The sequence below is a fragment of the Bactrocera neohumeralis genome, chromosome 5 (assembly GCF_024586455.1).
Source record: "Bactrocera neohumeralis isolate Rockhampton chromosome 5, APGP_CSIRO_Bneo_wtdbg2-racon-allhic-juicebox.fasta_v2, whole genome shotgun sequence".
Classification (NCBI taxonomy): Eukaryota; Metazoa; Arthropoda; class Insecta; order Diptera; family Tephritidae; genus Bactrocera; species Bactrocera neohumeralis.
Window position 1 is genome coordinate 61,047,197 of NC_065922.1, and position 12,167 is coordinate 61,059,363.

The 12,167-nt window shown below is 35.3% G+C and overlaps 3 protein-coding genes across 3 annotated transcripts in view; all 3 read right to left on the bottom strand.

The window, feature by feature from the left end:
* Nucleotides 1–12,167, bottom strand: part of LOC126759475 (myosin regulatory light chain sqh) — a 135,024-nt gene that overhangs the window by 114,977 nt on the left and 7,880 nt on the right. The gene's annotated exons all lie outside the window — the stretch shown is intronic.
* Nucleotides 5,049–5,663, bottom strand: LOC126759336 (tigger transposable element-derived protein 6-like). The gene has a single exon (XM_050474070.1). The coding sequence runs from the start codon at nt 5,661–5,663 to the stop codon at nt 5,049–5,051; it is 615 nt and encodes a 204-aa protein (XP_050330027.1).
* Nucleotides 9,879–11,598, bottom strand: LOC126759429 (tectonic-like complex member Mks1). Its single transcript, XM_050474222.1, has one exon. It carries the CDS (start codon nt 11,512–11,514, stop codon nt 10,024–10,026), a length of 1,491 nt encoding a protein of 496 aa, XP_050330179.1. The 5' UTR covers nt 11,515–11,598; the 3' UTR covers nt 9,879–10,023.

Sequence of the window (12,167 nt, forward strand, 5' to 3'; positions counted from 1 at the left end):
TTCTTCTTCTTCTTAATTGGCGTAGACACCGCTTACGCGATTATAGCCGAGTTAACTACAGCGCGCCAGTCGTTTCTTCTTTTCGCTACGTGGCGCCTGGTCCTTCCAACGGAGTGTGGGTCTTCCTCTTCCTCTGCTTCCCCCGGCGGGTACTGTGTCGAATACTTTCAGAACTGGAGTGTTTTCTACCATCCGGACAACATGACCTAGCCAGCGTAGCCGCTGTCTTTTAAACCGCTGAACTATGTCAGTGTCGTCGTATATCTCGTACAGCTCATCGTTCCATCGAATGCGATATTCGCCGTCGACTCATCTACTCATGTAAAAGTCGCCGCGCGTATTTATCCCATAAAATGTTACTACGAGTATTACAGAATAGGGGCATTATCTTTTGTCTTGCATTCGCAGATTGCAGATTGCAAAAATACTATACCGAAATATACATGGGCACGAGGTGCTATTGCAGAATCTAGTGATATATGAACGGCTGATTCGGTCAATTTATTGCAAATAACTATTGTGCATGGCTATTGTGAATTGGCGCACCTTCTGCATTCATTCTTAACAAAAAAAACGGTAACAAATCTTTATAATTTAAATAGAAATTATAAAATCTATTTAAAATTTACCTTTCTCGACAATTTAACGTCAAAATATGTATTTAATTAAAATGACAGCTAGCACAGGGTTGCAATTATTTTTTTACGTGCTATTGCTCGAAAATAAACATGGGTTTTGGTCTGACATATTTTACAGCCATTGCAAATAATTTTCTGTGTGTGTTTGTTGTTGTGCCGGTGCACCAAGAGGAAATATCTGCAATTCTTACATCGTGCAAGGGTTTTGCAAGAGCAAGAGAATACCCCTAATATATTTATGGGGGTACTCTCATGTGAACGCATACATTTTACCATATTTTAGGAATTTTTTTTATGCGACAACAAAATTCAATCATTTTAATTTTTTAATATACTTTTATTTGTATTTTGAAATGTACAAAAAAAAATTTTTTTCGTTTTTTACATTTTTAATATATATTTTTTTTAAATCTAAGTAGTCCCCAACAAAAAAAAGCAGTTCACTGGTCATGGTGATAGCGGCTGTTCATGTTGTCTGAAATAAAAAAATTGAATCGATTATTATTCAGTAGTTCTGCGGCTATCGTCCCTACCAAATATAATCAATTTCATTAAAAAAATGTCGAAATTCAAAAAAAAAAAATCACGAAAATCTTGTTTTTTTTTCGTTAAAAATTGTTAAAAAAAAAAATTTTAATATTTTCGAAAATAAACAATTCTGGTAGGGACGATAACTATAAATGAGTAGAAGAACATATGTATGTAAATTTTAAAGGAATCGGTTGAATACTTTTTTTTAAGACCATGGCACTTTCAGAAAATGATGATTCGAGAAAAATGCGTTGAAAGTTTCAAGAGAAGAATTTTCGTGGAAAATTTATACTTACATTAATCTGCCATGCCTGAACCATACAATAACCCTTCGGTGGCTTCATACGCATCGCTTTCTGCCACTTTTTGTGACCTGAGAGATGCCCTTGCTTTTTTAGATGCCTATGACGTGGATCGCTCTGCATGGCTTATTCGTCGTTCATCATACTCCTCATCGTACGAGTAGGCGTTTCGGCCAATTTTATTTTAAGGACGAGTGAAAATCCTTTATTGAACATACACGCAGCTGTCCATGAAGCAATTTCCAATGTCTTTTTTCCACTAAAATGATGCTTTGGTACTAAGTTCCAGATGCAACTATTAAACGACTCGTTGTTGTTCTGAGGTGTTTTTTCCCAAGCACCTGTGTATCAGATCAACGGATGATAATTCTTCGTAAATTGGCTTCAAAAAACTTGCTGTTTCTTCATCAAATGCTGGAGGATGTGTGTAGATTTCCTCAGTATTCTCAGCCATATGTTGTAAATACTTGCACCATGCAATTGAACAGTACAAGTGTTGGGGGTTTTCATCCGTTGAAATGTAATGATAGTACGAGTATGTAGCCCACACTGCTTTCTTCATTTCTTCTTGAGAATCTTGATTTCGCAAAAAAACAAGCCATCGAATGTACTTTGTTTAACCATCATGGCGTTGGTCAAAGCAATAGTCAACTTCTTTGTTGCAGCACTAGTGGATGATTTTTTCTCGATGAACGTTTTGTGATAGCATCTTTACTTTCTTCATCTTTTTGAATATACAGTGCGCGAACTTTGGTTAGCCGCACATGCTTTTTGGTGGTTTAACATAAGAGTTATTGTCAAAAGTAACTGAATTTAGAATTTTTCAAAATATTTCTTTATTGGGAAAGAGAAGAAAAAATATTTTTACATTTCAAATGTATTACAGAAACAAAAAAGTTTAAATATTGAAAATACAACGTAACTATACGCGAACTTTACTTAGCCGCATTACAAAATAATTAGATAATTAAGAGGTTTTCACAAAATTTTAGCAAATTTTGCGCTCTTAGTACGAAGTTGCACCCCCATTCTTATTAATTACTTGGAAAATTCTGGCTGGGATCGAGTCAATTAACTTTTGCAGTGTACCTCTATCCAGATCCAGCCACGCCTGCAAAATTGCAGTTTTTAGCTCCTGCGCGGCTAAGTACTGACGCCCATTCGCATACACAGTCCTTGCAATTATGCCCCAAACATTTTCAATGGGGTTTAAATCCGGACTTCGGGCTGGCCATTGTAGCAATGGTATAGAGCGCGAAGCAAAAAATTCTTTTGCCTTCTTGGAAACGTGGATGCTGGCATTGTCCTGCTGAAAGGTAAACGTAACTTCGACGTTATCCTCCAAATACTCAATGAGCACATCATCCAACATCTCAATATATTTTTCCGAATCCATTTTCGTCGTAATAAAACATAGTTTGAGCTTTCCATGGTAGGAGAACCCACCCCATACCATCACAGATCCACCTCCGAAATTACGGCTCATTCTGGGAGGATTATTTTCGCGCAGATCATGCCAGTAATAACTGAACCCATCAGGTCCGTCTAAATTAAACTTTTTTTCATCAGAAAAAATAACATCCTGCCAGTAATCGGTCCAACTCATATGCTCCTTCGCAAATTTAAGTCTGGCTACTTTATGGACATGCGTAAGTTGTGGTTTTTTTAATTGCTTTTTCCACTTTATGTATCTGTCTGCAGCTAAAATCTTCTGAACTCTTCTTTTTTCCAATCCAGCGATTTTTAGTAGCTTCTTCTTTAATAATATTAACTTGCCGTCGAGTTATCTTGGTATTCCTCCTTGAATTTTTATTGGATATGCCATATTTATCTCCTAATCTCAGAAAATTTCTCACGACTTTCTCTGATCTTTTGATTTGCCGGCTAATTGCTCTGTTAGAAAGACCATTTTCCTTCAAAATTTTAATTTTTCCCTTTTCCACATCATTTAAAAACTTTTGTCTAGCCATTTCAATCACACTGTTGTCAACTGAATATAATCAAATAGAATAAGTGTAAGTGTTAACAAAACTTCACAGAAAAATATTAAAAACACAGAGAACTTACCGCAAAAACGATAAAAATATGACTGCGGCTAACCAAAGTTCGCACCAATTGTCAGACAATATTCAGATTTTGCTATTTTAGTACCGTTATGCTCTTGTTTTTATATGCATGCTTACTTTATATGTATATTACCTAGCAACTATTGTTTACAAAAACAAAAATATTAAAACTGTCGCGTGTACAGTTATTTTCTTTAAAATTCAAGAGTGCGGCTAACCAAAATTCGCGCACTGTATTTATCAGTTTCTTCCAAGCTTTTTTTAGCTTTTAAATACTGGTTATGTGATTTTTTAGCTTCTTTCACACGTCTATACATTCTTTTTTTGACGTGCAGTACGCGTTCTTTTTTTTACTACAGGATCGCCGTTATAAGGATCAGCATCTAATAGATTTTTAAATGTTTTGCTGTCACCATCTCCAATATATTTACTATATTTTACTTGGAAATACTCGACAGCCCGCTGAAGCATTTCAATCACACCGTCAACTTCCATTTTACCGGAACTACCTTCATGATTTGCTTCACGATGTTCAATGTGAATACTCGCTCGACTCTTCCTTGCCAATCCATTGCTCGCATGCTTTAAACACTTTCGACTTGACAATTAAATCTACAATTTTGTTAGAATATTTCCCTATCAAAGACACAACCGCCAAGAGTGAGGTAAAACCACGCTTGGCCCATGATCCATCACCAGAAACCGTGATTTTATCTTCAGCAAACCGTTTTCAACATTTAATTTTTTTCTTCTGAAACGGCTTTTTTGAAAACAACATCAACTACTGACTTTACATAAACACAAACCGTCTATTGATTTCATAAGCATTTTTAATCATAGGAGAAGAATTTATGTCAAATTCTTGACACGAACACTTCACACACAACTTAAATCCTAGTCCTCGCAGGGATTTTTTCAAAAATGTAACGTCACTATCGCACAACTTGCACTTTAAAATTGTTTGCAAAGCTGTAAACACTAACGAGAAACACAGAAAGCTGTAACTGAATCCTTCGTCAATCAATACATCAAAATCACTCGAAAACTCCTTTTTTTCCTTTTTGTCCTGGATATCTTGTAGAGCTTCTCGAGCCTTTTCGATCCATTTTTATTTTTTTCCTGTTTGATGTTGACACACAGAGCATCAAAAGTGTACTGCTGAATTTGTTCTAAAATTTTATGTACGCTCACGACAAAAATATATACACTTTTCATATATACACAGGTAATATACAGTGAAACTTCGATAACTCGTATTTGCAAGGGACCACAATTTAAATACGAGTTATGATGGAGTTTTTCAAGTTATCAAGTTATACAACTTATAGAGGCAACATTCAGAATATACGAATTATAGAGTTTTTTTATTTATTTTTTCAATTTTACATAAAAAACAAGAAATGATTGTACATATTTAAATTTTAAAATATAAAGTACATATGTTATTCAATCAATATATGTATGTATGTATTTTGAAAAATTGTACAAAAAAATTAAGAAAAGTGTTCATTTTAAAAGAAATCCGTAATATGTTTTTGACGGACATTATTTTGGCGTATTTTATCTATGGCATTATCAATGTTTACAATGTCATTAAAAATAGTGTCTTCAACATTTGATGCCATGAAAAAAAGACGCAAATTTTCAATTGAAGCTTTCGCAACCTTTGTGGAAACTGAGGGAATTTCAAATGTTTCATCGTTTTCATCGTCGATGTTTTCGAAACCCAGAATTTCATCATCATTGAGGCTTCCAGTAATCACCAACTCATCATCAAAATGAATGTAGTCATCAAAGTTTACACGTGTTTCTGAATTTTGTGGAACACGAGCCCACTCTGATATGTGAAGTACATCTTCGCTGATTACGACTACATTTTGATCCTTAACAAAACCGCAAGCTCGAAAACAGTTTTTTATAGTCGATTTACTGATATTTGTCCAGGCTTTATGAGCAATATTCATTGCATCATAAATCGAAATGAAATAATCCTTTTTTTCCTCGATGCTTTCAAGCAGTTTAACAACAACTTCTTTACGGTACAATGTTTTGAAACTTTTGATTATGCCTTTGTCGAGTGGTTGCAAAACTGAAGTGGTGTTAGGTGGGAGAAATTCAGTCTGCATATTGCTCAAAGGTTCCATTGCAGCGTGGGCGGTGCAATTATCAATAAATAATAAAATCTTTCTATTTTGTTTTATCATTTGTTGGTTCACCAGTTGTAGCCATTCAAGAAATAAATTACGTGTCATCCATGACTTTGAATTTGCACGATAAAGCATAGGGAACGTCTTGATGTTTTTAAAGCATCTATGTTTCATGGATTTACCAATCATTAATGGTTTAAATTTTTCTGAACCATCCAGACACAGAGTAAGACGATCCTTGCTCAATTTGCCACAATGACAACTTTGGCCTTTTAAAGACAAAGTGCGATCAGGAAGACACTTGTAAAAAAGACCCGTTTCATCCGCGTTGAAAATATTCTTGGGCTCATAATCTCTGTTAACTTTTGAATGTTTTCTCTCCACTAAACGCACACTTCATCATCAACGGCCGCGCTTTCACCGCAAACTTTTTTGAAACTTACATTATTTCTCTTCTTGAAATTGTCCAACTAGCCATTACTTGTGTTGAATTGTGTTAAGCCCAATTTTGCGGCATACACCTTTGCTTTTTCTTTTAGTAAATGTCCTCCAACTGGAATAATATTAGATTCTCGGCATTGCAAAGCCAAGTGAGTACTCTCTTTTCTAATTCCGGGTATTCTGGTAATTTTTGACGCTTACGTTTGGTGTTTGAGGGCAAACCCAAATACAGATCACTTTTTTCCAAAATTGATGTGATAGTAGATGGCGCAATAACGAACCTTTTCGCAATTTCTACTTGTTTTTCGTTCATACCATTTTTTTGGAAACTATTTCAATCGGCAAGAATAATTTTTTTTTTTTTTTTGATAGGTCCTGAACGATGCAACAAATCCCTCCGTTCATATATTTTTTTTGATTTCGCAATACGTTTAGCAATTGTTCTCTCACTTCCAGTGAGAGAGGAGTTGGGCATCCCATTATTCCTGTCTTGCGTCCTAATTGATACTAATCTACGCTAGTTGTAGAAAACAAAGCAAAACTTATGAATACGCGTAACTGTAAAATAGTAACGGTTAAAAAACGTACTATATTTTCGTCACGTACGGTTTTTTGTGAAAAAATACGAGTTGTAGAGGCTTTTGATACACATTTTTCAATTTTTGTCTCAAGAAAAATACGAGTTATCAAAGGGACCGAAATACATGCATTTTTCGCGAATTTTTCTAGGGACCGAAGAAATACTATGAAATATCAAGATTTTTCGCTTATCGAGGTTACGACTTATCGAAGTTTCACTGTACTAAAATTGACCGTCTGAAACTCCGTACGCAGGTATAAAATGCCGATGCAAACAATAGAAACGTAGCAGCTGCAGACTTGTCATGGCGCCTGGTAGACAGTCGCTTACGATACGTCGGCGACTGTGAGCTGTAACTTAACAGAGATACTATGTCATCTGTTATTGTAAAACCGAATATTTCAGATCCAACGGATATGACTTCTAGCACCATGGAAAACAATGAGGATTCTCAAGATGAAAATTTTTCAAACGCCATCCAAAAATGATATGACGCATTTCTTTGAAGTTTTAAATTCCTATTCAAATACAAATATAATACAAATCACGATCACTACAAAGCAAAAATACATCAGCCAAAAATTACAGAATACATGTTTTATGTACATAAACAAAGAACTTAATGCGAAGTAATTTAATAAAACTGTTTAAATCTATATTTTACATCTTTTTGAAAAATTTAATGTTTCAATGAAAATTTCTATAACTCGTATAAGTTTTTTTGTGGATTAGGAAATCTTCCCTTGATTGCCTATTGATCTCAATTATATTTAACATGCGTCGATCCAACATGTGGATTTATCAAGAGAAAGGATGTTCTGATTTGCGTTACTCATCACACGATAAAGAATTTTGTATTGAAGTTATAATCCTTCTATTTATTTATTTTTGACCCATGTAATGCACAAGAATTCCGTGCATTTAGCTGAATTTACCAAATTTGAGTAGGCAACACTGCGCAAAAATGGCTAGTTTCTGCTATTGTTTGACAGATGTCGCTTGAGATCTGCCGCCTTGTTTGTGTTTACGAGTACAGCTGAGAGGTACTAGTCTAGAAATTTAAAAAAATCGAAATTTCTTTTTTTTTATATTTTCAAAGTTTAACTATTCAAGAATATGTGTACAAGAACATTTTTCAAAATTCAAATTATTTTCGGAGATATAGGCATTTTTCTGGCCCGGCATCCAAACTGGTTCGGCCGGAACTAATCGAACAAAAGACCTTACGCGAAACTTTAAACGCGTTTTTCTCAAAACTGACTTTTTCGGAACGATGCCCACGATTTCTCAGGTTCTATTGGACCGATTTACTTGAAATTTTTATAGAGTCTTCTTTATAGGCTTGTCTATGGTTGGAACTAGCCCCATCCCCAAATTTTTATTTTTATTATTTTTAAAAAATTCGAAATAGTCAGAAAAAGTGATCCAAAAAAATTTTTTTTTTCAGGCAGTCGCTATTTTGTGAAAAAAATTTTCCCCACTTTTCCGTAGTTCCGACCATTACGACATTATTTTAGATTAATAAAATTTTTTTTTTTGGTTTCAGATAACTAGGAGGGTTCAGTGCTATAAAATTCATTTGGGCATATGTGTTTGAAGAAACAGTTTTATAAGGAAGCTTTGAGAAATAACCTGGCTTGAAACTTTTTGCTTGGAAGTACCTATACTTGTGACAATCAGCTGTTTACAAGAGTTTCAAACTCGCATAGCTGTCGTCTGTCACCTACAAATTTGGATCTGATTAAGTGCGCAGTAAATCCGGATTAACGCTGCCATCTGTCAAGGATATTAGGCGCCTAAACAGAACTTTATGGACAACATGTTGAACAATCTCAATATGGTTTTTTGCGGAAAATAACACCCGAGTACCAGCGGCACAGTCTATTTGCCTTTCTTTATCGTCCCTACGAAAATCAGTTTGGGCGGCAAAAAGAGTCCTCGTCTGAGCTTGCACGTACATGTCGTTTATACAGTTTGTCCACAATGCAAGTTTTGTGAACTGTTTTCCTCACGCATCCACAATAATCAAACCATCTGTAAGTACGCTAACCGCAACTTGATGAAAATGGCTCTGTCGGTTAAAGTCATAATCCAGTTAAGCTAAGTACTTGTGGTAAAAATAGTATTAATAAAATATTGTTAAACGGCCCTTATGCCCGGTTTCACAGTCCATACTTAAGTTGTGCCTAAATAAAATCTTAGCTAAGTATTGTTGCAAACTGAGTGGTCGTTTGCGTTTCACAGTCAATGCTCAATTTCTATAAAATTTTATTATGATATATGCCAACGTTATGGGCAACATATGTTTTACAATTGTCATTCATAAAAATATGTTTGAAATATTTAAATTATAACAGACAATACATAAATTTGCGAGGAAAATTATATCAAAAATTGATGAAAACAACAAAAGAACCCCAAATTTCATCACTAGCGAGTCGGAGCACCTACGGGAACTGAAGGAAAAGTATAAGCTGTTATTGAGTGCAAACGAACGGACACTTGCCCTACGCTACGAAAGATGTCGCTGAAAATTCAAAGCAAATTCAAAACAAAAATCAGCTGTTATTTAAGCACTGCTTAAGTCTCCCCTTTTCAGTACTTAAGCATTACATAAGTATGAACTGTAAAACAATATTTTCCTGTTTTATCTTAAGTACAACATAAGTATGGACTGTGAAACCGGGCAAGAGTTGCAATGTACAGATAATCTTTTTTTGTGAAAAAAATAGAATAAAGATTTAAATAAGTATTTTTAAAGACAACAATATCGTGTAGTAAATATTTAACTTTTTGCACATTTTGTACATAAATTCACGATTCGACGGAAGAAAGCATTGACCAAAATAAAAAATATTGTGATTTTTATTAAAAATGTATTATTTATATTTATAAAGAACCGATGAATTCTCCACATTGGTATCTAGTATTTTTTGCTCCAATACTTTGAACTTCTTTCTTTAAAGGCGTAAGAGCGTTGCTTCAGTTTTCTGGCCACATTTCGTAAAAACACTAACGAAAAATTCACAAAAAAACTTCTTTAATATTAAAAAAAAATTATAAAAGGCACGTTTTCTTTACCCATGGCTGTACAGTGTACATACATACATATGATGTTTTAAAATTGCTCATACTTGGAACCGCATTAAACCCCAAAAACAAGAAATTTCAAGTTCTGCCTTAAGCAGATCTTATTCACTTTCAGCAAACTATTTCACTCCTCATGGGGCATCAATAATATAATTAAAGTTTGTAAAGAATTCTTCTACAAATCCGAATTGAGCACTGATGGATCAGGTATAACCGAACTGAGTGTTGTCACTTCAACACCACAGCTTCAAGTCGCCTGCGAGATTCGCGATACGCTAACATAATATCATCCAAAGTCATTCCACTTGTCTTGTTCGTCGATGGAGTGAGCAACTCACAGTGACGTTGTCTGAAACATTGACAATTAAGCTCCAGTTGTCCCGTGGTTTGAATGCGACAGCCGTACCGTGATTTGATAAGTGTATCTTTGGCCGTGTCTGTATAAAAACTTATAAAATCAAATAGTCGACGTCCACCGATTAGATAACGAGTGAGTGTTTCTAATATTCCTTCGGCAGGGCATAGACACATAAGCTTTGCTGAGTTCGATCCGGTTAAAAGATATGTTGAATAGTGTGCATACCCTTCAATACGTTCGCGACCCCAGCTGTCAATAGAAATTACTTCGAAGTATACATGCAACAAGTGAGCAGGATCAAAGTCCTCCTCGCAGAGCAGAGTCAATTGCCAATTATAACCGAAGAAGCAATCAACATTAGCAGGACCAGGAGAGCTAGCATGCGTACTGGCGTTCAACACACCTTCTTCGAGAATGGTGTTTGCTGGCAATTTAATCTGATAACGTACGTGAATATTGTCATAGCTGAATCCATTCGCCTGACGTAACTCAAAAAGCAATGATATACGGGTTGTGCGTTTCGGTGGCAGATCAAACAAGGTGTTCAAGTCTCGTTCTTCCTGCCAATGTGCTGTTAACTCTGGAAGGCGCAAGTAAGTTGTCGGATTTGCAACACGCCTACGCTTTGAAACATTATGCACAGCAAAGGCGTACAAATGACGATAATCTGTGTCGACTTGAATATAATAGGGATTAACGGCGATGTCGTTGAAATCTGGATAAATATGTAATTGCCGCTGTTCCGGATACCAAGCAAGAGATACCAATTGTGTGTCTGGTGATATGGCAGCAAATATGTACATAAACTGCTGTGCTGCGACGTGTTCATAAAATCTCGTTTGTTTTTCAATCTTGTCTCCATTTGATAATAACGAACCTTTATCCGGATTGAAGTCGTCCTCATGCACATAGGTAAATATTTCACCCCAACGTTCTTTGGATGAAAATTCTGCTTTTCGCGACTTTTTATTGCGCTTTTTATGACAACGTTTGCTCACTTCGTTCACCGATGAAGAGTGCCCTGACGAAACTTCTGACACCCCAGCCTCCAATAGCCATTGATTATACTTCTTTTGTGTATCGGTGAGACAAATTCGCTCATCTTTATAGAGTTCAATTTCGCTAGGACTTAAAAGTTTTTCTTGCCAACGAATTCTTCTCAAACAAGTTGTGTCTTCAGTTTGTTTAACACTTTCAATATTTTTAGTTAAACTATTGATTTTTACATCGATGAAAGCCCGATCGAACTTTGGCAATTTCAACAAAGAGTTAATGTGACGGAAATGCACTTCCAATTCTAGATATTCAATATTGTCAAGTATATTATAGATTCCCGTATGTTTTGGAAATATATGAAACATTTTTTAAACCTGAACTCTCAAACTACTAAACGCTTGTTTTGTTTATATTTTTCAGAAAAATTTGTCGGTCTCCTTGACAACGTTTTGTTTGTACGATGCACAATTAAATTAAACGGTACTGTACGAATAATTTTTGAATTACTTCTCCATGGCCTGTACGAATGATTTTTGAATTCTTTGTCCAGATACTGTACAAATGATATTTGATTTATTTGTACAGGTACGGTACGAATATGAACGCACATCAGAGAAAGTATCATACAGAGAATATATCATTGCAAAAAGGCAGAGAGAACGTTATATACTAATTTCAATGTAAAGAAATGAGATTCGTTTATTTTCTTGCGCAACCGAATACTATATTTTATAGATGAAGGTAGAGAAGGTGCAAATTGAATTCTGTATCATGTTCGATTTGACCGCTAACAGAGCTGATAGAATTTTAGGAAGGAATTCACCATTCTCGATGCTATTTAGCAGAAATGAGCACGTAAAGTCACGTTTAAAAGGATAACAACAGATGGGGCACAGGTAAGCAACACAGAGAAGTTTTAAGTTTTAGCTGCGCCATCTAACGTACAAAAAACTGGCTTGCTCATGCGTCCTCTTATTTTCTAAAATTGCACTTAAAAGGATAACAACAGATGGGGCAC

Coding starts and splice junctions, on each gene's coding strand:
- LOC126759336 (XM_050474070.1), bottom strand. CDS start 5,663: ATGCAGACTGAATTTCTCCCACCTAACACCACTTCAGTTTTGCAACCA.
- LOC126759429 (XM_050474222.1), bottom strand. CDS start 11,514: ATGTTTCATATATTTCCAAAACATACGGGAATCTATAATATACTTGAC.